The sequence below is a fragment of the Pleurodeles waltl genome, chromosome 2_1 (genome assembly GCF_031143425.1).
Source record: "Pleurodeles waltl isolate 20211129_DDA chromosome 2_1, aPleWal1.hap1.20221129, whole genome shotgun sequence".
In the NCBI taxonomy this organism is placed as follows: Eukaryota; Metazoa; Chordata; class Amphibia; order Caudata; family Salamandridae; genus Pleurodeles; species Pleurodeles waltl.
The window spans coordinates 180,566,543-180,593,806 of record NC_090438.1 but is presented as its reverse complement, the minus strand read 5'-3'; the positions used below and the strand labels follow the sequence as shown (position 1 = coordinate 180,593,806).

The window sequence follows — 27,264 nt, the reverse complement described above, 5'->3', positions numbered from 1 at the left end:
AACAAGCCCTAAAATTATATTTAGATGCAAAGCTGGCAAATTGACTCTCACTTCAAAATCACATGCAGAAGCTTCCTTGTGTTTTTTTGGAGGAGAAGGGAACATCAGAACATCAAGGAACATACATCTTCACTCAACTAGATCTGAAAGTAGCATACCACCTAATTTGAATCTGATGAAGAGACAACTGGAACACAACCTTTAGAACACTTTTTGGTAATTCGAAATATTTTGGGGCATTATGGCTGTGGAGTAATTCTGTTTGGCCCTTGTAATGCCCTGGCTGTTTTTCAATGTTTATAAATGCTATTTTCTGTGACTTGATTCTCCAAACCATTGCTGGCTACTTAGGCGATAGCCTGATATTTTCTAAAAATCATGCCGAACATCCTAACCATGTCAAACAAGCCCTCCAATGACTAAGGGAAAAAAGTTGCTGGCTAAACCTGAAAAATGATTGCTTGAAAATGATTTCAAGCAACCGTTGACTATCTTATCCCTTCCTCACAAAAAGAAACAGAAAGTTTTTACTATAGAAAATTCATCAAGGGATTTACCAAACTTGTTCTACATATCATGGACCAATTAAAAAAGAGCAAGCTCTATCATCAGAGTAATGATGCCACCTTAGGTTTTACAAAGCTAAAATCTGAGTTTGTTCAAGCTTCCACTCTGCAGCAACCTGATACCTCCTGGCCCTTCTTCGTTGAATTGGATGTTTTAGGGCCATCAATTCCTCGTTCCGGGAATATTATGAAAAGTTACATAAGCATCCTGGAGATCTCCCGCCAGGGGTACAGGCTGCCTTTATGCAATGACTACCACTGGGAGCGCTTCCTCCAGAGGCTCAGGAAAGCCTGAGTGGCCTGGTTACTACCCAGGAGATTAGGGATGCCGTCAGAGAAATGGCTACAGGGAAAACCCTGGGCCTGGATGGGATTCCCGCAGCGTGTTCTACTCTGCCTTTGTGGGGACCTTGCCTCCAAGATTAGGGACATTATACGCTGACTCACTGAAACATGGAGCTGTGCCTGACTCTACCAGAGATGCAGTTGTGATCCCACTTCCTAAGATTACTATAAAGGGTGCACCTATTATGGTGCTTAGATCTCTGTCCATGCTCATCATGGACTTCTTAGCAAGGTTTTAGCCCTTTGACTGGTCCCTCATATGCCTCACCTGATTCATAAAGACAGCTTCATTCCAGCCCACAGCTCTTACTGGGCCCCCACACCATGCCCATAAAACTAAACTTCCCCTCCACCTGCTTTGAGCCCGAAAGAAAAAAAACTACCCTGACCCCCCACTCCACCCCCAAAGAGTTAATTGCCCAACCCCCACCCGCCCTGAGCCCTAAAAATAAACTACCCCTCCACCCCTAAAAACTAAACTACCCAAGACCCCCCACCAGCCCTGAGCCCTAAATCCTTCCCAATAAGTAAACTACCTGACCCCCCACCCTACCTAAGCCCTAAAAAAAAGTACTCCAACCCCCCTCCCTAAAAACTAAGTTACCCCGACACCCACCCATCCTGAACCCGAAAAAACAAATACCCGACCCCAACCCCTGCCCCAAAAACTAAAGTACCCTGACACCTCCACCCACCCTAAGCCCTAAATCCACCCCCACTGCTAAAAAATACCCCCAACCCTACCCCAACCCCACTTGCCTCACCACATCCTCCCCAATCCTTTCTCCTCTTCTCTCCTCCCTCCTCCCGCTCTTCCTTAAACCTTCCTGCATCCCTTTAAAAATAAACTACCCCGCCCCCATCCTAGGCCCTAAATAAAAAGAAATACCCAAACCCATCCACCCCCACCCTTTTTACCCCGGACCCCAAACCCCAATCTCTTAAAGAAAATACCCAAACCCCCAATCCGCCCCTTAAATAAAATCGCCCTCCCCCAAATCCCCACCCACCCCAATCCCTTAATTCACCCCCACCCCTGCCCCAGCCCCACTTACCTCACCATGTCCTCCTCATCCTCTGCCGAACAACGCATGGCTTTTTCTGGGCCTTAATCATGCATGTGCGTAGTTCAGCATGCATTGTTCAGGCAAGCGTGGTTATGCTTGAGTGGGAAATGTCCACATCCTTAAGAACGCGTTGTTAAGGACGCTTACCCCTGAGTGGATTCAGAAAGTAAGGAGTTTCTCCTTACCTTTTTTCCACTCGAGACTATGCTGTGGTGGATTCCCATTGCAGCCTCGCACCACAGGATCCCTTCCTTCCAGAGAAAGATGCAAAGGTGCCCTTCCCCAGTGCCATCTTCTTTTTCCTGCATGTGTCAGGTTTCCCAACAGATCAGTGAATAGTGAGACAACTTTCTGCATGCTTGCTCCTGGCAAATGCCACATGCCTGGGAAAAAGTATATTTAATCTTGCATCATGTACTTATATTGTTTTTATACATATTTTTCAGAAAAGGAATAATTTTTATGTAAAATATTTTTTATTTATAATTATGTTTTTTCTTCCCAATCCAAGATGGTTGACACCATTCTTTAAATAAGTCACTTCCTGTTTTGTTCCCTATAAAAGGAGCTCCATTGTGCAGTTCAGTAGCTTAGCAGTTGCCCCTGTATCATTTCTCTCTCTCTGGATTCTGTTGGACTTCATCCCCCTCCAGTTTGTATCATTGATTCTGCTCATCTCTTTATTGCTTGGCCTGCTCAGTAGAAAGGTTTTTCTGGTCTCCAATTTTTCACCTTCCTGCTAGATTATTTTCTGGACCAGTTTTGGACTTCCTGGTAAAATCTATCGTCCGCTACTGCCTCTGGAAGCAAATTGCCTTATCTTCATATAAAGAAGACTCTGAAATAGTCACACACAAGACCAGCTTTTGACATCTGAAATAAGTGGAAATCAATTGTAGGTCACCCTCTCCGAAACAGAATGTGGTAGATATGAACATACCTAACAGTTAGTTACATTTATCATCGTAAGATACTCATTTATCAAATTAACATAAGTGTTGTAGCTAAAATCACTATTAGAAATATCTCTATAATCTAACCTTTTATCCCAACAATCGCTATTAATAGTATACAATTCAATTTCAGATCTAGGACAAGCATATCTAACTGAGATTTGAAGAGTCACTAGGATAGCTATTCAAAGTATTACTATGAAAAGTATAAGAATTATTCTTATTGGTAAGCAACAGTTTTATTTACTTTTTTGCCATATTCTTTTATAAAAACCAATCAACAACAAAAATCTAAACTACTAGATATGATACAAAAATCAAAAACTCCAAAATCTTCAAGTGTTAATATGTCAGTAGTCATATGTTCACTTCATGATGAAAGTTCATAAGAAACCTACTCTCTTGGACTTGATATGTAAGGTACCAAATAAGTATTTTTTGAATGTGAGGAATCAGATTCTGACTAAACAAATAATGTAGACACCTTTAAAAATTCAAAAATTCTAAGTTTAATTCGGGCATTCTATCAAATATTATTCAACGCTGATTTTCTCTATTTTCATTTCACCACAGGACAACTGATAGGTAAAAACAAGCTGATCATCTTTCAAGATAACATTTCTTTGCTCTGCTTCAAACTTTGTTAGATATGTCCAATGAGATACTGCATACTTTTTGTTTGGTACTCTTACTCTTGTAGATCTTCTGACCAATGGTTATTCTGACTCTCTGTAAATCAGATATGTTTCTGCCTCTTTTTCTGTCTCTTCTCCAATTGTTCTAGTCTCTGATCTTGCTTTGGCACTCTTTCCCCCTCCTACTCTCAGGTCACCATCTTGGGTCCAGTTTTCATGTTCAAACCCACTTATGACAACTTCTGCATCTTCATTTTCACTTGCCACTTGATGTGTGAAGTTTTTCACTAGACCGGCCTTATTTGCTCTGAAGTTTTTTTAACTTTAGCATTTACTTTCTGATTTTCTTGGGTTTGAGTTTTTTGTCATGCCTGTTCTTGTTACACAGTTGATCTTTTTGTCTTGCTCCCCTTTCTTCGCTCCCTTCTTAATCTATATTGAAAACTTGAGTTTGACACTGTAAGTCAGTGGTTTGTGTCACCACTCCTTAATATTGAGTCTTCACTCTTTTTGCGTCAGATGTGTGGATCCATTGTAGCAAGCAGTAATTGTCATAAGTATGATTTCATTGCGTCCACTCCAACTCAGATCCAGGCAGCTGTTTCAAAAGTGCTTCTTCACCATAACCTAATCACCAATCCCAAGGTTTTAAGCCATGACAGAGATCTTCAATTGCTGAATGTGATTTCAACTTCACCTGGTGAGAGCTACAGTGTCCCATATCAGCCAGACTTTTGCAAAAGTTAAGAACATGATTATCAGACATCACAAGTGCAGCTAAAGGAATACCAGATATCTGCATTGGTCTGCCCATGATCACTACAGGGGCAACAGTCCAGTCACTTCATTAGGTGTGCTTCCTAAATGCATAAGTACCAGTGGTAGAGCATCTAGCCATTTTAGTGATTTTGAGTTACGCCCCTTGGATACCTTTGATTTAAGAGTGCCATTGACTCTTTCAACTATACCTGATGCTTGTGGCCGATAGTTACAGTGAAAATTGTGTTCCAGATTGAGTGCCATGCATAACATTTTCATTAATTCACTTTTGAAGTGAATGCCCTTATCTGTATCCAAAGAAGATGGCAAACCGAATCTAGGGTTTAATTCCCTCAACAAGAGCTGGGCTACAGACACCTTCTAGCTGGATAGGCTTCTACTCACCTGGAAGAAAGAGAAACAATTAATAAGCATATGGTAGCCCTTTACCTGGATGCAGCTTCAGAAAGTTGGTGTGTAACCTGGTAAAAGAATCTTCAGAGTGCCCAATGTGACCTAAAGCCACAGGTGTCTTTTTCCCAACATTTAAATGCTGACAAGTAACACAACGCTGACACAAGCTACAGCTCTAACATGAGTATTAATCCAAAATGTCGTAAAAAGGTTCTACATCCCACCCATCACATCAAACATGTGAAGGTCCATTCATATATCTTGCCATTTGATACTGAATACAATCTGGCAAAACTTCTCTTTCACCAGCTGACCCTCACAAATCATTATGATCTTTGGCACAACCTGCTCTCACTTTTTCTTTTTATCCTTAAGCACATTGTTTTGCAGATTTTGTGATTCTGCTACAGTTTCTATTGATGTTGACAATAAATAATGTATACTTTATTTTTCCAAATTACAATAATCACTTGATTCCAATGAACCAGACACAAGTGCACAGTATTTTGCAATTGTATCGTCTTATAGATTGCCAAGCATGACCACGTCATCTCCGCTCTTGTGTGCAGCACATTTAATCACAGCAGTATCTCTAGGTAATAGTAATGCACTTAACAACTCCAAACTCCTTGGTCAGTTTTTGATGGGTGTGCCAGCGGATGTCAAGAAACCCCTTCATGACCACAGCTGTCCAAAATCATGGACCATTCCAAAACTATTCTTGCTATCAATGTAGAGGGTAACACTCAATCTGTTACCCATGGAGCACACTCTTGTGATAACTGTTAATTCTGCTATTTGAGGTGAGGCTACATTACATAAGTAAAAATGCTTCTACAATGAATGCTATTTTGCAAACCACATATACTTCTCTCAGTGTTCCCTGATGGTCTTTCAGACAAGAAAGATCCACAAATAAAATAAAATCAGCCAATTTGAGTGGTACACCTTGAATGTATGGTCTTTGTCTGGTACACAGTTCTGTCACATCAATGCAGTCATGATCACAGTTACTGTCTCCATCATTGGTAGTGTCTATACCAGGCATTTTCAAAAGTGTGGCAGGATTAAGGATATTGCAAAGTTTGATTGAAATGTTCTCAGCCGCAAGAACTTGGCAGGCAAATGCTTGTCAAGTGCTGAGTTATTGCACAAATACTGTACCTTCATTCACCATCCTTTATACCAGTGTTATTCAGACTCAGACATGTGGACATTCTTCATCACATGTGGGTTAAACTAAGGTACATACATTCATATTAGGCTTTACAGTGCTTCCATAACATCAATAAATTAATCATACCATTTGGCACCCAATTCAAGACATCTTAAAACCAAACCGTGACTAATCAATAAATATATTGAATAAAAAAATATACTATTTAATAACAAACAAAATGCTATGGAATAATCAACATACATAAAAGTAAAATGGTTTTCAAGTGACCTGGTCTGGTTGCGATCAGTCAACATAAAGGCCCTCATTATGACCCTGGGGGTCCATGTACCGCCAGGGCCGCTGTGACGGTCTCACTGCCGCGGGACCAGCAGTGCAGACTGCCATATTATGATCGCAGAGGTTTGGCCACTGCCAAACCGCCACATCCCTGCCTGTCCTGACGTTTTATCGTGGCCCGCCGGGCTGGAAGTTTCCACCTGCAGCCCTGCAGGATTTGGATGACCGCCCAGGTTATTCCGACTCGGGACACCACCAGCATTTTCTTGGGGGTCTCATCGCCACAAAATGCTGAGGTTAAGGTATCCCGATGACAGGAACTTACGTTCCTGTCACCGGGATACCCCCCAAACACCTCCGCACACACGCATGCATGCATCCACACACACACAATCACACACAGACACCGCCCACTCACACACACACTCACAACATTCACCCCCGTAGACATGCATACATACCGATACACATCACACATGCACGAATACACTCACCATCCCTCCTCCCCTCCCTTCAACTACATCCATACATACACGCACCTGCACGCACTCACTCACACCCCCCTCACCCCTTACACATTCACCCATGCACACACCCCTACCCCGTCCACATGCATACACACACGCATCACCATCACCACATTTACACACAGTCACACACGCACGCACGCACAGACACTCCCCCTCTCACCCCCCCACATTCATGACACGCATACACACACTCGCAGACACCCATTCACACCCCTCCACCCCCTCCCCTTGTGGACAGCACTTACCTCGTCCAGCGAGGTGCTTCTCTGTTAGGGGACGGGACCCAGCGCTCCCACCTCCGGCACCGCCACTCCACCTGAAGACTGACACACAGAATTACTGGTTGTAATTCTGTGGGCGTCTTTTTCTGGCATGACGGTGCTGGCAGTGGAACTGTCTAAGCACCGCCGTGATGATGCTGACGGATTTGCGACCTCCAGCGGTGTGGATATCTGATGGCAGTCATAATACGGCAGTAGGAAGACCATCAGCACTGGCGGCCTTCCAGCGGCCATGGATGCAGCGGTGTTGGCAAAAGACCACTGCAGTCATAATGAGGGCCAAAGTCTTTTGACATATGTCCCCTATGCTTGGTATTAATAAGTGCCCATCAGTCCAAAGTTAAAGGCTCACTCCCTTTTAGTAATTGCACTCAAACAATTCAGCGCCATGCCTACTCAATTTGATGAGATCTTCCTCGAGGTCATAATCATGCGGACAAAGCAAGTACAGTATTCACTACCGGGCTGTTCTGATTGTAAAAAGCAACATTCAACTTCATGGGAATAGCTTTCAAAACAGTTTTGAATTGAAGCCTTAAAAGGTCTTGAGAATTACGTTTTGCCTAAGTTTCCTTATATGGGGATTTTCATTTATTTTCCCATGATAGCCCAGTTGTCCATAGAGCAGCACATGGGAGTTTCTAAACAGCTCCTCAAATGCCAGGCGTTTTTCCTCTTATCACGGCGTCCTCACCAACAAAGGCACATAGGGGGTCATTCTGACCCTGGCGGTAAATACCGCCATGGCGGAGGTTGGCGGTAGCACCGCCAACAGGCTGGCGGTGCTCCGCCGGGCATTCTGACCGCGGCGGTACTGCCGCGGCCAGAAGCGGAAAGCCGGCGGTGTACCGCCGACTTTCCACTGCCCATGGGAATCCGCCATGGCGGCGCAGCTTGCTGCGCCACCATGGGGATTCTGACACCCCATACCGCCATCCTGTTCCTGGCGGTTCACCCGCCAGGAACAGGATGGCGGTATGGGGTGTCGTGGGGCCCCTGGGGGCCACTGCAGTGCCCATGCCAATGGCATGGGCACTGCAGGGGCCCCCGTAAGAGGGCCCCACAAAGAATTTCAACTGCACCCGTCGCACCTTGCCACTCCGCCGGCTCCATTCTGAGCCAGCTTCCTCGTGGGAAGGGTGTTTCCCGCTGGGCTGGCGGGCGGACTTTCGGCGGTCGCCCGCCAGCCCAGTGGGAAACCCAGAATGACCGCCACGGTCTTTTGACCGCGGTACGGTCTTCTGGCGGTTCCCGCTTGGCGGGCGGCAGGGCCATAGTGTTTGATGGGCTATAAATTACAGAATACATTTTATAAAATAGATCATGGGTCAACTAATTAACAGAACTCATGTTACATATTATAATTTAATATTTATTTTCAACTGAACCAATTTTTACAGGGACATTTATTGGCACCTTATTAGTGATTTATGTGTTGGAAATACCTACAACTTGAATTGGTTTTGACTGGGGGTAGGTTGGGATCCTCCATTCGTCAAACCGTGGAAGAAATAGCACCTGGATCCATAAAAATGATACTCGGTGGCCATTCACTTCACCAGCTACATACCGTAACTCTGGTCTAGCTCTAGGGGTACACAAGCATGCAATCCTCCCCCTTCAGGCACCGTCATTGTGCCTGACGTAGTCCAGTATGAACTCCAAGCGCAGCAGTAATTTGTGGGAAATGAATACTAATTGCTGAAGGATTCTGTTGGAAACCAGGATTTTCTTGAATATTCTGCATTTTCTTCTGTATATTAAGATGCATAATTGGAGCTGAAACCATGTTCCAATTGAACTGCCTTTGATTCTGCATGTCCTGCACTTATGCCAGTTGGGCTAGGGCTACTGGCTGTGTCATCCAATTTAGTACTATTTGTTTCATATTCTGTCACATTTGGGGAACCATTTGCAACTCATATTATACTCTGTATCTACACTCTCAATTCCAGTGTAGAAGCTTTCTACAAATGTGGCAAGGTATATTTCTTTTTTGTATGTTGATGTTAACATTGCCCATAATTGAGCAATTAATCATCTACCTCTACCCTGTGAAACAACATTTCCAGTTTGCATTATTTGACAACTATTACTCTGTACACCAGCTCCCTCCATACCAATGTTTGGGCCTGCAACAAAACCAGAATGAATTAAAACCAGTATCAGACATGTGAGAACCTTTCTTACCACCTTTCCGGAAATACTTTGTCTGCACTCCCATCTGCTTTTTCTTTATTTTAGCACCAACAATCACTACAATACAACACATATTTTAGTATGTCATCCAAATAATTTGGTTAGTAGCACATCACACCTTGCTGAATATGGAAACAGATTTCAGGACACAAATCCAACATAATTGCTGAGACAAATTCACTAACCTCTCCTGTCTGTAAATCTGAATCAATCTCTCATAATATGTATGCACTCACTTTTTAGGTTCTTATTTTGCCATCATAGTGTTTGACAAATGCATTTAACTCTGTGAAACCTTAGTCTTCGGGTGCTCATTCATTAAATTATATTTATCTATTACAACATGAGATGGACTTTTAAGAGGAGCCACTCCCATAGGCTCCGCGTCTGGCCAACCAACAATTCCTTTGCACTCTATCCATGATAATCTCAAACAATGTATTCAAATCTATGCAAAGTAGGTTAAATTTTGTAACATTTTGCTTCTTTAAGCTTTGTAAAGTATTTTGTAAATGTAAGAAGATAAGAGCTCATCAATGGTGCATGTAAATATGCTCCTCCATGTACTTGTCACAATCGATCTCCCTTAACTATTGCACATTCGGAATCACTTGTGCTTGTTTCTTTTTTTTCAGTTCTCTTTTTTCTCTACCTTCCCCCTTTCTTCGACAAATTATCTTTAAATCCCTTCCAATTTTTATATACTTTTTAATAAATCACTAATATACGTGCTCAAGCTCACACATACCATTCCTTGCATTTCATTTTCATTCATATCCATTCTAAAATTTCTGCATGATCTCTTTTTATACAAACCCACATGGTTCTCATATGCTTCACACACACACCTTGCTGCTTCCTCATCTATCTCACTTCTTTCCCATTATATGATGTTATTCTTTCTAAACAAATGATATAATTAATAATTTCTCCAAATTGCCTTCTCCTGTCTCGATCCTAAAGTCTGAAACGACCTGTTCCTGCACAGCAAAGCCTCCTCCTCATTTCTTGCATTCTTCAAGAAGCTGGAGACTTGGCTCTTCACCTAGCCCCAGCCCCTGCTCTGCCCATACAGCTCCTGCTTTATGAGTTATGTACTATACAAATACATATAACATGACACATTTTATTTTGAATTTACAAATGCCAATTTCTTTTGTTATTGGCTCACTCAGTCCTGATGTACTAACAAACATTCTAATTCATGCTTCACTTTCATGTACACTCCGCTCTCCAGCTGGTCTCCCCTGCTCTTGTGGTCGTGGTTCATTATTGTCCAGTGGTGGTCTTGAATTTACCAAATCATCTAAATATCTATCCTCCTCCACAAAATTGCTTTGTCTTGCGTTCTTTTCTTTCTCATTTTAACTTTGAGTTCACCTTTGTCGTTATTAATTTAGTTTTGCCCGTTTCTTTAACAATTGCAGGGAAAGCATGCACACCCCCTATTACGTATTTTCTCTGTGCTCTCTTTTGCATAAACCACTGTGCATCCAACTAATGGCTTATTGAATATTTAACCTGACCTTTCATCATTTTCTTTCACTCTTTTTCATTTTTTATATGATCCCACTCATCCATAGCTTATAAAGGTGCAGGTCTAGGTTGTGGCTTCACCTTATACATACCACCCCTCGAATACTCGATGTTTCTCACCTTAAAAGTGCCATTCAAAGGAAAAGATTAATATTTGTCATTAGCAGTAATCTTATTCCAAACGTTTAGCCACAAACAAATATGAAGTCCTAAGTTTACCAATATCTCTTGTGTAGGTAAATCTTCATCTGGATTCTTATCTATTCACAAACGAATTTTAGACATTTTAGAAGCAGAACTCATTTTCTCTTAACCTAACTCTTGCTAACTATGGATTATTGTCACAACCAACCAACCAATCACAATTCGGTTTGAACCAGAAACTGGAAATGAAACAAAGCACAAAAACCCTAACTAAACAAATATCTTTGTCTGCTTTACTGAGACAAGGAAAGGAAATCAATCTCACTACAGTAAATGGGAATAGTATCTTTTAAAGCACTATCAATCACTCCAAGACAGGTTCTCGATCAGCAGCAACCCCCCTTTGATCAGTGCTCCTATCTGTGTGCCCTGGAGAATAGATAACCACTAATCTCAGTTCACACTCACCTCAAGAATTTTAGAAACTCAAAGCATTTAGTGTGACGTGTCGCCTCACAACTCAAACATTTACTTAGAAAACAATTACCATAATAACAATATGTTGAGATCTTGAATGTCTCTAAGGGCCACATGTAGCAAAGTTGTGAGTCACAAATCCGAATGTAAGGTAGTGTCCTTGACACTAATTTCAACTCGCAAGGGGGTCACAAATGCCCACCTCATGAATATTCATGAGGTAGGTGGCAATTTGCGACCCCCTTGGGAATGGCGGCCCTCACGGGGATGGTGGCCTGCTGGAGTCAGCAGACCACCATGTCTGTGACTGCTTTTCAATAAAGCAGTTTTTTTTTTGTAATGCAGCCCGTTTTCCTTAAAGGAAAACGAGATGCATTACAAAAACAAAAAACGAAACATTTTTGTGACCACTGCCTGCTCTGAAAAAATGTTTTCAGTGACATTCACAAAGGGGAAGGGGTCCCGTGGGGACCCCTTCCCGTTTGCGAATGTGTTACCACCAGTGTGACACTGGTGGTAACTGCGAGTGCTTTGCGACCGCGTTTGCGGTCACAAAACAATCCTACATCGCACTGCGAGTCGCAATTAGAAAGGGAACACCCCTTCCTAATTGCGAGTCGCAAACCCATTTTGTGATGCGGTAACAATGTTACCGAATCGCAAAACTGGGTTTGTGCATCGGGAAGTGCTTTTTGCACGTCGCAAACAGCCAGATTCGCTGTTTGCGAGGTGCAAAAAACATCGTACATGTGACCCTCAATCCGCTAATCTTTTCCATATAAACTGAGAACATGAACATTTTCACAAAATTACATAAAAATCACAACTTTTCCTTAGATTTCAAAAACAATATAACACATCAATATTCCATGACGTAAACAAAGCAACACAATGAAAAAAATCAACTTTGAAACTTCGACACATGCACACTAACAAACACCAATAATGTGCCTCAAAAACAAAATAAAACCAACAAAATCACAATAGCCAAACCATGCAACAGATCGTAAATCAGACCCAGTCACTAGAATCATCCTCACATTAAATTTCGTAGCACTACAACACCACCACACGTATCTGAGACTACAAGTACCACAATGCACTTGACCCAATACAATGCAATATGACACAGTAGAATGTAATACATCTCATGATAACTGCCCACATTGCCAATCTCTCTATTGATGCTTATGCTCTCCAACTCAAAACAGCCTCAGGAATATGGCAGTGCAGCTAAATCAAAGTCATTCATTCATTAATGTTATCTGTATTCTACTCCTTTCACATTCTCCACCTAATCAGTTGCACTGATTGGTTCTATCAATAATTATTGACACTAAATCATCACTTTAAGCACTCATTGGTGGGACCAGGGCCTTGTGTACGTCCGAAAATGACCCCGCAACAAAGATCAACCAGGTCAAACCAGACAGGTTTCAAAGTCAAAACCCATGAAGGTTTATTTAAAATTTATGAATCAGTACAGAAGGCAAAGATAATTAGTTCAATTCTTCAAATTAAAATGACAATTAATCTCAAAATGCAAATAAATTGGGATTAGCATAGGCTGCAGGTCTAGCATAAAGTATAATAACGCATTAGCAAAGGACAGGAACGTCATCTGCAGAGTTTAAAGTCAAGAGAAAGTCTGTAAATGATCTAAGTGTAAAGCAAAAAGCACAGCCTGTCATAAAGACATGCTCAAAGGGAGTCTCAGAAAAGTCTTGACTCACATAAAAAAAACGGATTATTTTATGGGTTTAGAGGAGTAGAAAATCATGCATGGTGTGACGTGGGACTATGGACTACACTTGTAAAGATACAGTGACCAATGAGCACCATAGAAAATATAATAAGTAAAGAGGGACACCCTAGAAACCCTCTCAAAATTATTATTCTTTTGCAGTTTTTTGCAGCGTGAACTCGACCCGAAGGTATTGGAGCGCCTTACATGAGCACCAGTTACATTACACAAGGACACATTCATTTTTTTGGTAGGCAAAGGGACATTAAGTGATTTGCCTAGAATTAAAGGATGATGAGCGGATGCTGAGACTCGAACCTGGCTCCCCAGCTCCAAAGTCGGCGGCTCTGGCTGGTACCCCAATGATAAATAGTAAATGAGAACCTCTAACCGACATACAAAGGAAATAGCATTGCACTCCTAAACAATAAGCTACTGAAATAAATGAAAGGGGCATGGTTTAACCAACAAGCAGCATCAACCTTGAACATTTGCAAGATTAGGTGCAGGCTCCCTACAGGAACATCACGAACACCAAGAAGAATACATTTCAGATACAATGAAAAACAGAACTGTAAGACTTTGAATTAAGACTTTTACAAAATGCTGAATGATACATTTTAAACTCAGCGGTATCCCTGGAAAATCACAAACAAGATGTTCGGTATAAAGAATCAGGCAAACAGGAGGGATTAAAAGTTAGGGTCCATGTAAAAGAGCTGGTGATGTTGCTGTTTCTCTTTCCAAGCTCATTTAATAAGGTCTGTTAGGAATTCATTGTATGGTGAATGTTTATTGTATTACACAACCTGGAGGAAGTCACTCCAGTACAAGTGAGGCGGTCTATCCGGCCCTTAGACACTTGTATTGCTGTTGATTATGTACCCCTCTCATTTCTAAAGAGTGCTGTTTATGTACCTTGGAACGTTAAAAAAAAGTATACAAAATAAGGTCTGGTAGGAAGAGGATGGCTACCTGAGTATCAACTAAAGGAGATTCCTCACAAACATTCTCTTTATAGTCAAGACAGAGCTCTCTGGTTTATTCTGTCTGTAAACAAAAGGGATAGTATGACATGTGTTGCAGTGCACTATCTCTACGGTATCAGGGCCTTTGAAGTGTTGCTAGGCAGACATGAGAAAATGGGCTTCAAAAATGCTTCACTGAGGTCAAATTTTTCAAGATCTCAGACAATTTGGGCAGAAGCAAGTTTCCTCTGTTAGTCCATCTTGCAATAACATTAGATCACCAAGTCAAAGTTGTGGGAGTGCATTTTGAAGTGGGGACCCCAATACAAACTATAATGACAAAACAATGTTTTAACTAATGTGTGTCATAGAGATAGTACCTATTAATCTGTGACGCGGCTTCTTTGGGTCAGTTGTATACTCATTGACAAAGCAAGTAGTTTGATCTTGGCCTAGGCAAAGCACCTAGTTAAACTGCAAAGAGCTTAAATATGGTAGTCTAAGTGGCAGTGGGCCATTCTTTCTGGAACGGCCATGTGACCGAGGCATGCTGCAAGCATCGCTGGCTCCATGTGACGTCCAGTTAATTCTAAAATATGCGGTGTATACAAATGTCAGTCAGGAAGTGCCCAACAGTATTCACAGGCCACATTTCACCCAAATCTTCCTGTGAGACCAACATTCAATGTTTGGGAAAAATCCTTGCATCGCTGTGAAACATTTATACTATTTGCTGTGGGTACCCATCACAACCATTTGGAATACCCGCCCATGCACAGCAAAGTGCCTTGCAGAAGTCAGAACCTTGTTAAAAAGTGCTGGTGCTAATTGCTTCCTCCATTTTCTCACAAGCAAAATACTAAACCGAGGCAAGTATGCTGATCCATCTAGAGTGTTTTACGAATGTTTTCGTGTATTTCAGTGGCCACTGCAGGGGTGGTGGTACATATCCCCCCCGTGGAATACAAAGAACAGTCTGCAAGACACATGCCATGTTCTCACTGCAGTTATGAGCTGTCCCAATGGGAGACTAGAATAATACAAACAGGTATTCAGGGGGTAGGTGTTGTGAGAACCTACAAAACTAGGGTTTTTGGAGCAGTTGGCCAGGATAGGCAAATACCACAGCAGCGATAAATTTTGTAGTTGCATATTACACCAGCACTCAGGGCCAGAAACCAGAAAACAAGCGGAGGTGGATCGCAACATATCTTTGCTGGTTGAGACATAACTCTAGATATTTGGGAGCGAGAGGTCGTAATACCGGGCACTATAAGATGCCATGTGACACATGGAAATTGAAAGAGCGGGAAGCAATATAGTACAACTGATTAAGTGAAGTGAATAGGTGTGATGGCAGTGATGATGAAGAGGCCTTTTAAAACCACTTGTCCTGCATCTGTATGACTCATAAATCCTCCTTGAAAAGAAGTATGATTAGTACATATACCTATCAACATTACTGTTGCCGTAACCATTAATATTGCCCTGGAAAACTTCTTGTTTGCAAGGCGTATACCAATACATTTTCAATCACACATTTCTTACCACAGGGAAAAAGTCAAATTCCATGTTATTGTATGACTGTATGCCAATCACACGCAAATGAAAGGCATCTTAGATGTTTTGATTTGGAATACAGGGCATAAAGTTGTCAGAATATGGCATCGGGCAACAACTCTGAGATGATGTCTGTCCAACATTTGTTGTGCGAGGGGATACCTCTCGCATCTGTAAAGTCGATTCTTCTGGCTATCACCTGTGAGTATGATGCAATGCAGGGACCATTGGTGACAGTGCACTTAATAAATGACTTGACATAACAACAATGGCAGAAATGTGGACAGTGTGGATGCTTTGTAGTTGAAGCTAAAAAGAACAATGTTATGATATGGCCAAGGTGGATCCTCGATGTATCTTTTTGCAATTGTTAACACTACTAAATCTGTGCATGCCACTTTTGGATAAGCAACTCCTTAACAATGTGATTTTCTATTATTTACAGCCCAAATATTACTGTTCTACCTCGCCTTCTATGCATTTCTTGCCGCGATGTTCTCCTTGTGTATGTATGTATTGCTGCTTACCATAAGCCCATATGTGCCGACCTACCGTGAAAGAGTGTTTCCACCAGGTACGTAGCTATGAGCGTGTACTTATACTTTTTATCATTCACATTTGCATTTTTGTCATTTCTCGTGAAACAAGTGGATGCGTTTTTCCACCTAGCCACCAATCCTGACCTACAAAATTATCACATTCACTACACCGACTACTTCATGATCATCAAGATAACTATGCATTTACTATTCTTAGCTCAACGTCCACTTTCCTTGACTATGTTGACAGCGCACAAAACCGATGTAGGTGCTACACAGACGTTGGTGCTCCCCAGTGGACCTGTCTCAATTTAAGAAGTTAAAGGTGCCAATTTCAAGCAGCAGAAATGTAGAACACATTTGGTCCTTCAAGAATGATAGAAAATCAAGTCTCAACCGTAAAAGGTTTTATTTCAAGAAGCTTAGTCTTACAGAAATTAATTTTAATGTAGTCAAATTCATTGAATCACTAAAGTGCAAAACTCAGTTAAGGCACATAATTAATCGAGAAAGCAGTAAAGTTCAGGTCAGCAAAATACAGAGTATAAAATAGAGAAGAAATCCAGCATAGGTTTACCTGCTAAAGTAACAGGATAGGACTGTCTCTGCCACATCAAAAAAATCACACTCACATAGGGTTCTAAATAAAGGATTTCACACATTCACTACAGTGCTACGTGGTTCACAGGCTCTAAACCAACCAAAATATAGCAAAAGAGAAACATTTACAACTGAATATATTCAACATAATTGTCACAATTCTACATCAAGCGTCTCACAAGCAACATCTGCACATGGATCAGTAAAGTTACATAGTTTGTGATTCTCGTTGAGACAGCTAGGTTTAACCTTGACTGCTTATATTTTATTCAGAACAGTCTGTGAAAGTCTGTTGTCCTTTTCTGTGGAACACATTTTATTATTTTCTACTGAGATATGAAAATCCAAATCTATTCATGTGGTACAACGAATTGTCACAGCAAAGATGGCCGGCCTCATTGACATGAATCTGACACGTTGCCAGCGAGGTGTTGGTTTTCTTGTGCTTCCCTTTGATCCTCTAACAATGCCATTGATGCGCTGTATTTACAATACAGAGCTCCACGTTTTCACAGATGCCTCAGAAATTCAGACGCATCTGTTGCCACTAAACTCACGCATTGCTGGAGTAGCATCATAAAAATGATGCCTCTCCAGCAATGTGAGGAGTCCCCCATTGAAAAAAGCCCTGCGTCAATTTTGCGCCTACTCTGAGCAGGTGGTAAAATTCTGACGCAGAGAAGTTGCAGAATGACGCAGTGAAATCTTGTACATTTCACTGTGTCAGTTCTGCATGGCTTTTTTTGCCGGGGAATGCCTACCCTGCATACATAATACCTGGCGCAGGTATAATCTATCACAGGGCTTTACAAACTGACGCATTGGGCCCAATGCATCAGTTTGTCAATCTGGAGCAGAGCACTGCTAGCTCCACCGCTGTGTCAAAAGAAATAACGCAGTGGTGATGCAAAGGGCTTGTAAATGAGGCTAGTTTGCCTTAAATTAGCTAGAGTACGAGTTCTCATTACTGAAAAGCATTAAAATTCAGCAAAAAAAGCTACATCATTGCAAATATAGAGGATGCAATATTTTTGTCATGCAATACATGACATGTAATATAACTACTCCCATTACCTATGCTTGGGATGCACACATTAAAGTGCTTCGGTGATGTACCAATAATAGAGTTGAGTTATACGAATTCTGAAAGCATAACATAACCTTACACAGACGATCGCACACTTGACATCCCTTGTTCGCTTCTGTGAATTGTCATTTAAGTAACACATCTATTGTGAGCACAGGCCCATTCCGTAGCTGTTTATCCTTTGGGTAATCCACTCCTAAGTGCATAATTCTTTCTCCCAAACAATTCTAAGTCTCGCTTGACTTTGCACTCAAATCCATATTTCGGGTTTTGCAGTAATAACTGAACCCGCAGGTTTTCCCTGCAATCGGTTTTCACCAACTCATGGCGGATTTCATGTGGGAAACCCAAATATTCAGAGTTTCTAAATGCATAGTTGGGTAAAACATGCAGGATCACCATGCTGACCACATTCAAAGGTGACATTCTCAGAATGAAATGAACTACGACGCCTGCTTTGTCGGAAATCCCAGGTGCAGCGCTGCTGCATTCGATCAGAACGAGGCCGGGAATATTTCAGGGAACAGTTCTGTCGAGATGAAAAGGCCCATTGTAGTGTCGCTGCAGGAAGTGGGCAAGACCACTCTCCTGTAGCAGAAGGTGTTTAGGGACAAACCCCCCCGGGAGCGAGGCACAAGATGGAGTGCGCGAGTAGTGACACGGGGGATGTTAGAAATAGAGGTGGGGGACGTGGGAAATACAGTTGGGATGTACAGGGAGCAATAAAGAAGTACTCACCTGTATCCGCGTGTTGTGTCTTTTGTCCTGGCGCTGCCTGTCTGCGACACAACATTCCTTGGCGGCGAGAGTGGACCTACCGTTTCCAGGCACCACTGAAGAGCTGGCGCGCTGCACCATCCAGGCCGTTGCCGCACCCTTGGGTGTTTTCCCCGACGCGTGCGTAGACGCGCGCTGAGCAACGCCTGCCGGCAGCATCGCCCTTCCTGACGGCAGAGGGGCACTGCGGGCCCAGCGGCCTCAAAACAAAAGGAAAAGAGAGAGGGAAGCAGGAGAGAGCATGGCCCGCACAGTCCTGCGGCCGCAACCGTCCTGCCATTGGCTGTCTCTGTCCCGGCCACGGCTGCCGCTCACACGCCACGCACCGGCGCACAGAATATCGAGAGGGCCGTCCTGCCCTACCTCGCCCTCCACTGACAAATGCTGATTTCGAGGTGAGGAATTCCTTTCCTCAACAAATGTTGCTGCCCCACCAATCAACACAAGCCTTTTTTTTTCTATTTAAAAAAAAAAAAACAACAAGAGTTTAACTCATCACCTCCTTACACCCCTCGCTACTGGCAGCACTAACCACAATAGGAGGAAGGTTCTGCCACAACACTTTGCCGTGCCCACCTTCACAAAAAAAAGAGTATATAATAAAAGAGACAAGAGAAGACAAGACGGAAAAAAATACCTGCTTGCACCAGGTGAGGCCAGACTGCACCTAGCACACTGCACCCTGCACCAGCATGCCTCCCACCTTGCCACCCTGGTTTCTTTACCCCACAACCCTTTAGAGCCGCACCACGAGAGTTTCAATGACTCCGGTGTAGGGAGGTGGCGCAAGGGAAGACAGCAGCAGGCCGGCAACATAAGAGACAACCAGAAACACCGGTGCACGGTGCCTCACCATGACATACACCCTTCGCCATGGCCAGTATACCCCCTCTGGAACCTTTCACCATCACCGGCGCCCCTCACACCCAAGCCGCGAGGTGGAAAGTCTGGGTGGAGCGCCTCGAAACATACTTTGAGGCTCTGGACGTTCAGCCAGAAAGAAGGAGACCCCTTCTTCTTCACATCGGCGGGGTAGACATCCACAAAGTTTAAAAATCAATAACAGAAGCAAGGCCGGGAACGTATGAAATCCTGAAAGGCGTACTCACGGCACACTTTGAGCCTTATGCGATCCCAGATTACAAGCGATTTCTGCTGTGCCAAGCTCGCCAGACAACAGACGAGTCAGTTGACGTCTTCTATGCCAGGCTGAGAGAGTTAGCCAGCACCTGTACACTACCCGACGAGGAGGTCGAAATCCGGGCTCTGTTCATCCAAGGGTGCCCATCATCAAAGCTCCAGGAGCGCATCGTCAAACAACTGAACATGCCCATGAAAGACATCCTCACCCTTGGACGGTCTCAAGAGCTGTTGTGTGCTCGTGCGGCACACATGGAGCAAGCACCACCAGCCCAGGTGAAATCGGAAGCGGCCAATGCAGTGAAAGCGAACACACCACGAACAAGAGGTGACAGCTACAAAGGGAGGCTGAAAGGCAGACTCTGCAAGTGGTGTGGCGGCCCAGCACAACACCCCACCACCTGCCCAGCCTGGGGCAAAACATGCAGCGCGTGCAGAAAAGCTAACCATTTCGCAAAAGTCTGCCGATCTACGCCCAAACCTACTACAAAGAAATCAATGAAAACGATGGAGACCATTCCAGACCCAGATTCGGACAGCGACATGGACGGCGACCATCACACAGTCCACGTGGTGCACACTGTCGGGAACCGGCGGCTAACCACATGCCAAATTCTCATCCAGGGGCTCTCCATATCAGCACTAGTAGACACGGGCGCTTCCATAAACCTGATGGCCATGGACGTGTACCAGACATTACCCAAGCCGCTGCCGCCCCTCCGACCCACAGGTGTGCAAGTATTCGCTTTCGGAAACACCCGACCCCTAGAAATAGCTGGGGTATTCACGGCGGAGGTCACCCATGAGGTCACCAACAAGGCCACAAAGATCTACGTATCCAAGGACGGTGCCGGGTTCCTGCTAGGCTGCCAAACTGCCCAAGACCTCGACCTAGTGCATTTTGCTTTCAGCATCCATGCCAACGCACTCCGAGACCTGATTGAGGAATTCAGCTCATTGCATTGGCTGCCTAAAAGGACCCCCGCTCCGACTCCACATAGATGACTCAGTCGCCCCCACGGCCCTCAGACATCAGCGGGTGGCATTCCACCTCCGCCGAAAAGTAGAGCGCGAGCTCCAACTCCTAGAGCAAGAAGGCATCATAGAACGAGTCTCAGGCTCCACTCCATGGGTGTCTCCGATCGTGGTAACAAGGAAACCCAAGCAGCCAGACGCTGTCCGCATTTGCGTGGACATGCGCATGCCGAATCTGGCGATCAAAAGAGAAAGACACCTGCCTCCAGCCATAGATGACATCCTCAGCGAGTTAACCGGTTCCAGCTGGTTCTCAAAAATGGACCTCAGGTCGGGGTATCATCAAATCATGCTGCACCCCAAGTCCCGGCCAATAACCACTTTCTCCACACATAATGGCCTCTGGTGGTACAAGCGTCTCATCTTCGGCATTTCCAGTGCTGCAGACGTTTTCCAACACATCATAAAAGGAGTCCTGCAAGGACTTCCAGGAGTCCTCAACGTGAGCGACGACATCCTGGTCCACGCCCCTACCCTAGAAGAACACCTGAGGAGGCTGCGGGCTGTGTTCACGAGACTGCAGGAGCAAGGACTAACGCTCCACCGACAGAAGTGTGACTTCCTGAAGGAAGAAATCTGTTTCTTCGGATACCGATTCTCCAAGCACGGCATCGGACCAGACCCATTCAAAGTCAGGGATATCCAGGAAGCCCCGGTTCCCACCTCAGTCTCAGGGGTCCAAAGCTTCCTGGGCATGGTCACGTACTTCAGCCGTTTCATGAAGAACCTGGCAGACATCACTGGCCCCCTAAGACGGCTCACACAAGCAGACCACCAATGGGAGTGGGGCGAGGAACAAGAACACGCTTTCCAAGCCACAAAAAACGCACTTTCCGCTGACACCACGCTAGCATTTTTCGACCCCCAACGGGAGTCACAGCTGGTCGTCGATGCCAGTCCCACAGGCCTAGGAGCTGTCCTAGCGCAGAAGCGGGACTGCGGGAAATGGGCCCCCATCACGTTTGCCAGCCGCACACTCACGCCAACAGAACAGAGGTACTCCCAAATCGAGCAGGAGGCCATTGCCATTCACTGGGGATGTCGCCATTTCCACCTATATCTATATGGCAAGCCATTCTCCGTAGTGACTGACCACAAACCATTGCTGCCTCTTTTCAAGGGGTCATCATCAAAACCGCCACCCAGGATCGAGAAGTGGATTTTGCAACTCCAAGAGTTTGACTTTACCATCGAATACCAGCCGGGCACAAAAAATCCTGCTGACTTTCTGTCACGCCATGCCTGGCTGGCCACCCCTCAAGAAGTGGCAGAAGCCCAAGAAACAGAGAAGTACATGCAGTTTGTGGTAGACCGAGCCAGACCGCTACCCATACCACTCAGTGAAGTAAAAGCAGCTACCAACCAGGACGAGTGCCTACAAATTGCCATAACAGCCACCAGGTCTGGAGACTCGCGGCCGCTCCAACGTCCAGACGTCTTCCATACGCAGAACGCTCAAGCCAGCCTACACGCGTTGTTTAACATATGACACGAGCTCTCTGTAAGCGAGGATGGCTGCCTGCTCATAGGATTCCGCCTGGTACTACCATCCAGTTTGATGGCCCGAGCCGTATCCCTTGCCCATGGAGCCCACCAAGGCATTGTCAAATCGAAGACCTGCCTCAGGAACAAGGTGTGGTCCCCAGGGCTAGACCAGCTCGTAGAAGAAGCCATCAAAGGATGTCTTGTCTGCCAAGCCAGTGGCTCTCCGGGTCTTCCAGCGCCGGTCATCACCTAAGAGGGGCCCTCGGCGCCGTGGCAAAGGGTAAGCGCGGACTTCTGGAGCCTTCCTGATGGGTCCTACATGGTAGTAGTTGTTGACGACTACTCGCGGTACCCTGAGGTTGAAGTGGTACGCTCCACGTCTACATACACAGTCATCCCAAAATTTGAGAAACTCATGGCCACCCAGGGGTTTTTCGGCGAGGTGCGCACAGACAACGGACCCCCCTTCAACAGCCGAGAGTGGGTGGACTTCCTGGCCTCCACCAACACTAAGCACCGGTGAGTCACACCCCGGTGGCTGCAAGCAAATGGAGAAGTGGAGAGGTTCGTTAAGACCCTAAATAAAGTAATCCGCATTGCCATGGCGGAGTCCAGAAACCTAGAAAACGCCATCTACACATTTCTACGAGAGTACAGGGTCACTCCCCACACCACCATCGGGGTGACCCCCAGCCAGCTCTGTTTTGGAAGAACAGTAACTGATGCCATCCCACATCACCCCTCGTGGTCAACACAACCACCACCACCATACCGGTCTACAGCGAGGAGGGCCTGCACAAACGCATATGCTTCCAGAAGACGGAGAGCTCGTGCAGTCACCGTGCAGGTGGGTGATGCCGTCCTAGTCAAAGACCGCCACCCAGGAGGAAAGTTCCGCCTGCCCTTCGAGGCACAACCGTGGACTGTAATCGCTGTGAAGGGCACCATGGTGACAGCCCGCCGGGGGCCAGAGACTGTAACCTGAAATGTAGCACTGTTCAAACGCCTGCTCCTGCCGGCACCTTGCGAGGACAGAAGAAGCAGCACGGACACTGGGACGGACTCAGACACGGACCCTGTATGCCAGGAGACAGCAAGTGACAGAGAGAGAGTCACTACCGTAGAACAAGTGCCCGCACCAGCGCAAGCACAAGAGCAGTCCCCAAGAGCAAAGGCTCCCAGCGACAGCGCGAACCAGGCCCCAGGATCAGATAGGTCCGGGAGCGAACGATACATGTTGAGGCACAACCCAGGTCCATCACAACGCTATGCAGACTTTGCGTGTGACTAACCCTGGCAGTGAAAACCCGGGAGAAGACACTCCCAGCCTGGCCCGACCCAGGCAAAAGTTCCCAGCATCACTTTGTTTACAGTTATCCTTTGTTCATGTTCGTTTCCCCCCTTGGGGAGGGATGCAGTGTCACTGCAGGAAGTGGGCAAGACCACTCTCCTGGAGCGGAAGGTGTTTAGGGACAAACCCCCCGGCAGTGAGGCGCAAGATGGAGTGCGCGAGTAGTGACACTCGGGAGGTTAGAAATAGAGGTGGGGGATGCGGGAAATACAGTTGGGATGTACAGGGAGCAATAAAGAAGTACTCACCTGTATCCGCGTGTTGTGTCTTTTGTCCCGACGCTGCCCGTCTGCGACACAACACCCATAACGTGCAAATGACAGTTTAATTAAGGTTCTGCCTACGTAATGCACAGATACTTCCGGGTTTTAAATGTCTGCACGTTCTTTGTATATATAAATCCAGAACAGCAGCCTCACTCTGCAGTAAATAAGCAGTGCTTAGTCGCGTGGCTGTTTGACAGAAGTGCAGTTATATAGTAAATATATACATAGTACGCAGTTAAAGTCAGGTACCTGTGTTTACACCAGGAAGTGTGTGTTCAATACTCTTGTGTATTACTTTAGCTGAATCTACTAACAGCCTGTTACCTCCAAAAAATAGAACAAGGAAGGTGCCAGGAAAAATCTGAAGCTGCACATGGGAAAAATCTGCAGCTGCACATGTAAAAGTATTGGACTTGAAGGATTTTAAGAGAAATGCAGAGAAATAATAGGTCTAGGTCTGAAAGTTGGGAGTGTGCCACCTAAGAAGACCAGGGGCCATATTACACAAAGGCCCCGGTGGCGCAACGGGTGTTTGCACCCTCTTTGTGGGCCCCCGGGGCACTTTGGTATTACAGAAGGGGCCACATATAGAGCCAGGGCTATGACTAGAGGGCATTCTCTCCTTCGTATGGGGGCGTGGCCCCATGCAAATGAGGGAATCTTTTTGCCTCTGCGCCTGAGCTGTATTACTGATGTGGGTACAGGGGCAAACATGCCTTTAGAAGGCACACTGAAAGTGAGCCACAAGAAGGTGGCGCACTTTCAGTGGGCCTTCTTAAGGCAGCCCTCTAAATGATGAAAAGGGGTCCCGTGGATCCCCGCAGTCATCACCTTACAGATGGGTTCAGTGACCCATTGCACCTGCCTGCAAGGGGATCTCTAATCCCTTTGAAAAGTGCAGGCCAGTTCCCACCTGCACAGAGAAACAGGGAGCAGCTTTTAAACGGTTGCCCTGCATTTCTCTTTGCCGCAGCCCTGTCGGCACTTTGGTATTACAGGAAGGGTCGCAAAGCCTGTGTGGCCCTTTCTGTAATATAGATAGCGCCAGCGCACACATAGCAACAGCGCTATCACCCGAGAGTGTTCCCTCATTTGCATGGGGGAGTGGCCCATGCAAATGAGGGAATCCCATTTCCTCTGTGCTGGGGCCGTACTATAGACTCGGGCACAGAGGAGAGAAGCTGTCAAGAGGTGTGGGAGCAGTCACTCACTGCACTTGCCTGAAAGGGGATTTCTAATCCTTCTTAGAAGTGCTGGCGGTTGCCGCCTGCACAGTGAAACATGGAGCGGCTTTAAAGCAGCTGCTCTGTTTTTCACTTGAATGTGCTGCCCTAGTAGTTCGCGTTTGACCTGGAGGCAACGCATTCAATGTAATAGGGTGTACTTCTCTGTTTGCACCAGGTGCACCTGTTTTAAGGTGCACTGGGCCCAAACAGAGAAAGCAAGCCCTATGTGTAAGAGGGCCCCAGATGTGAAAACACTTCACTTTAACACTTTCTGTTCCAGGATTTGAACCCTGAATATGGAAGAACATCCCTAGAGTGATCAGACAGGGTGGCTGCTCTCCTGTTTCAAGTGTGATTGAGGGTTCCTGCTTTTCAAATAGCTAGAAGTACACATTGCAATCAGACCCTCAGTGATGCTGACGTAGATTAGCTTCTGCCATGAAGGCTTTAGCTCTGCCCGCCTCTACTTCTTGTATGATGAATGCCTTCGCCCTCGGTCAGTGACTTTGTCCACTATCTGTCCATCCCTTTCCTTGAGAGCTGCAGTAGGCCAGCACAGTGACCCGCTATCTCTCGGACCTCGTTGGTGCCACTGGTCCCGGTCAACCTCTACCTCACCGGTGAATGTACTTAATGCACCGCCGCCCCTCTGCACAGTGCATTGGCCGCCACTGGACATCATACAATGACCTATCTCTGCTTTGACGCCCTCCCGGGCTACTTTCGCTTACGTTCAGGTACCGTAAGTAAATGGCCAAGATAAAAAGATGTTGGTTTAAAGATTTCATTCGTATGGAATGTCCTGCAGCTGAAGAAGCTTAACTAGCGCGCCTCCCACTGCCACCGAGATCAAAATGTACGACTCGCACCTGATAGAGCGTTCCGTACTAATAATTTACCTGTATTTGGACGCTCTTTAGGCCGATGAATCTTTTGGCTAAGTGGGACTCTCCTTACTCTATATCGGTCAATTTAATCAAATCAATAATCAATAACGAACATAAGCAATACCCTGATCAACATAACACTTAACCATTAATCCAGAATACATTTCGGCGAACCCTGACCTTTCAGTCAGGAATAACCACACCAGTTTATTCAAAGTTAGTAAATTTATTTCCCTATATTAACAAAGCTAGCACAATATAGATGTGTCTCAACACCAGATGATAAACGGAAATGAACATTAATAGCTGTCCATAACGGCGAAACAGATGCAATCTATGCAGCATTTGAATAACAAGGCATTCGATAATAGCAATGCAAATCACTAAAACTATAATCTGTAATGAGCTAATTGCATACATTTAGTCAGCATAACAAGGTCTCAAATTGCATCGTGCAACCAAAGGAATCCTCATCTAACCTCAAATTAGCATCGGCATGTGGGACTTCATGCAAAACAATTTAGCAACATTAATTTAGAAAACTCCTAGCTAGGGCTCTTATCAAAAATCAGCAGTTGGTTACCTAAAAGAAACACAATGCAATTGTACAATTTCCTTTCATATTTACCAATTACAATCAGCATTCAAGGAAGTCTTCGTCTCACAGGTACCGTTTCTCGATTAGCATGGGTACCGTTTCGATCAGCATGGGACGGGGCAAAGGGCAAGGTGGACGGGGCAATTGCCTCATGGTGGCAAAATAAAACTACTACTTCATGCAAGGGATCAAAGTTAAAGTCTCTAGGGCAAGAATCATTAAAGTCTCTTTCTCTCGATTAGAGAAAGCATCAAAGTCTCTTTCAAAATGGCGTCGCAGCAAGGTGGGCCATAATAGCTGCAATGTCCTGCAAAATGGCGGGTATCGAGCTGTAATGGCTGTAATGGCTGTAATGGCTGTAATGGCTGTAATGGCTACTTTTTCCTCGTGCACCTGGTTTAAATAGACAACAGTTCAAATCCAGTAGGGTCTTCCATTGGAGGGTTCATAGGTTGGCTTCAAATTGTCCAATCAAAAACGACAGTTCTCATGCTTTTACTTAAGCATACATTATCCTTGGAGACGAGTACGCAAGTTGCAACATTTTATACCAATTAACTCACTTTCAGAGCTTCCATTGTCCGCACCTGCAGATTGACCTTGGAGTAAAGAGAGAAATATGCCAGGCTGGCACGAAAC

The 27,264-nt window shown here is 45.0% G+C and overlaps 1 protein-coding gene across 1 annotated transcript in view; it reads left to right on the top strand.

Annotated features, from left to right (window-relative positions):
* Positions 1–27,264, top strand: part of ATP1B4 (ATPase Na+/K+ transporting family member beta 4) — a 250,030-nt gene that overhangs the window by 92,029 nt on the left and 130,737 nt on the right. Inside the window, exon 4 of the mRNA XM_069212109.1 lies at positions 16,080–16,208. Coding sequence (XP_069068210.1) covers positions 16,080–16,208 — 129 coding nt within the window. The remainder of the gene's footprint in view (positions 1–16,079; positions 16,209–27,264) is intronic.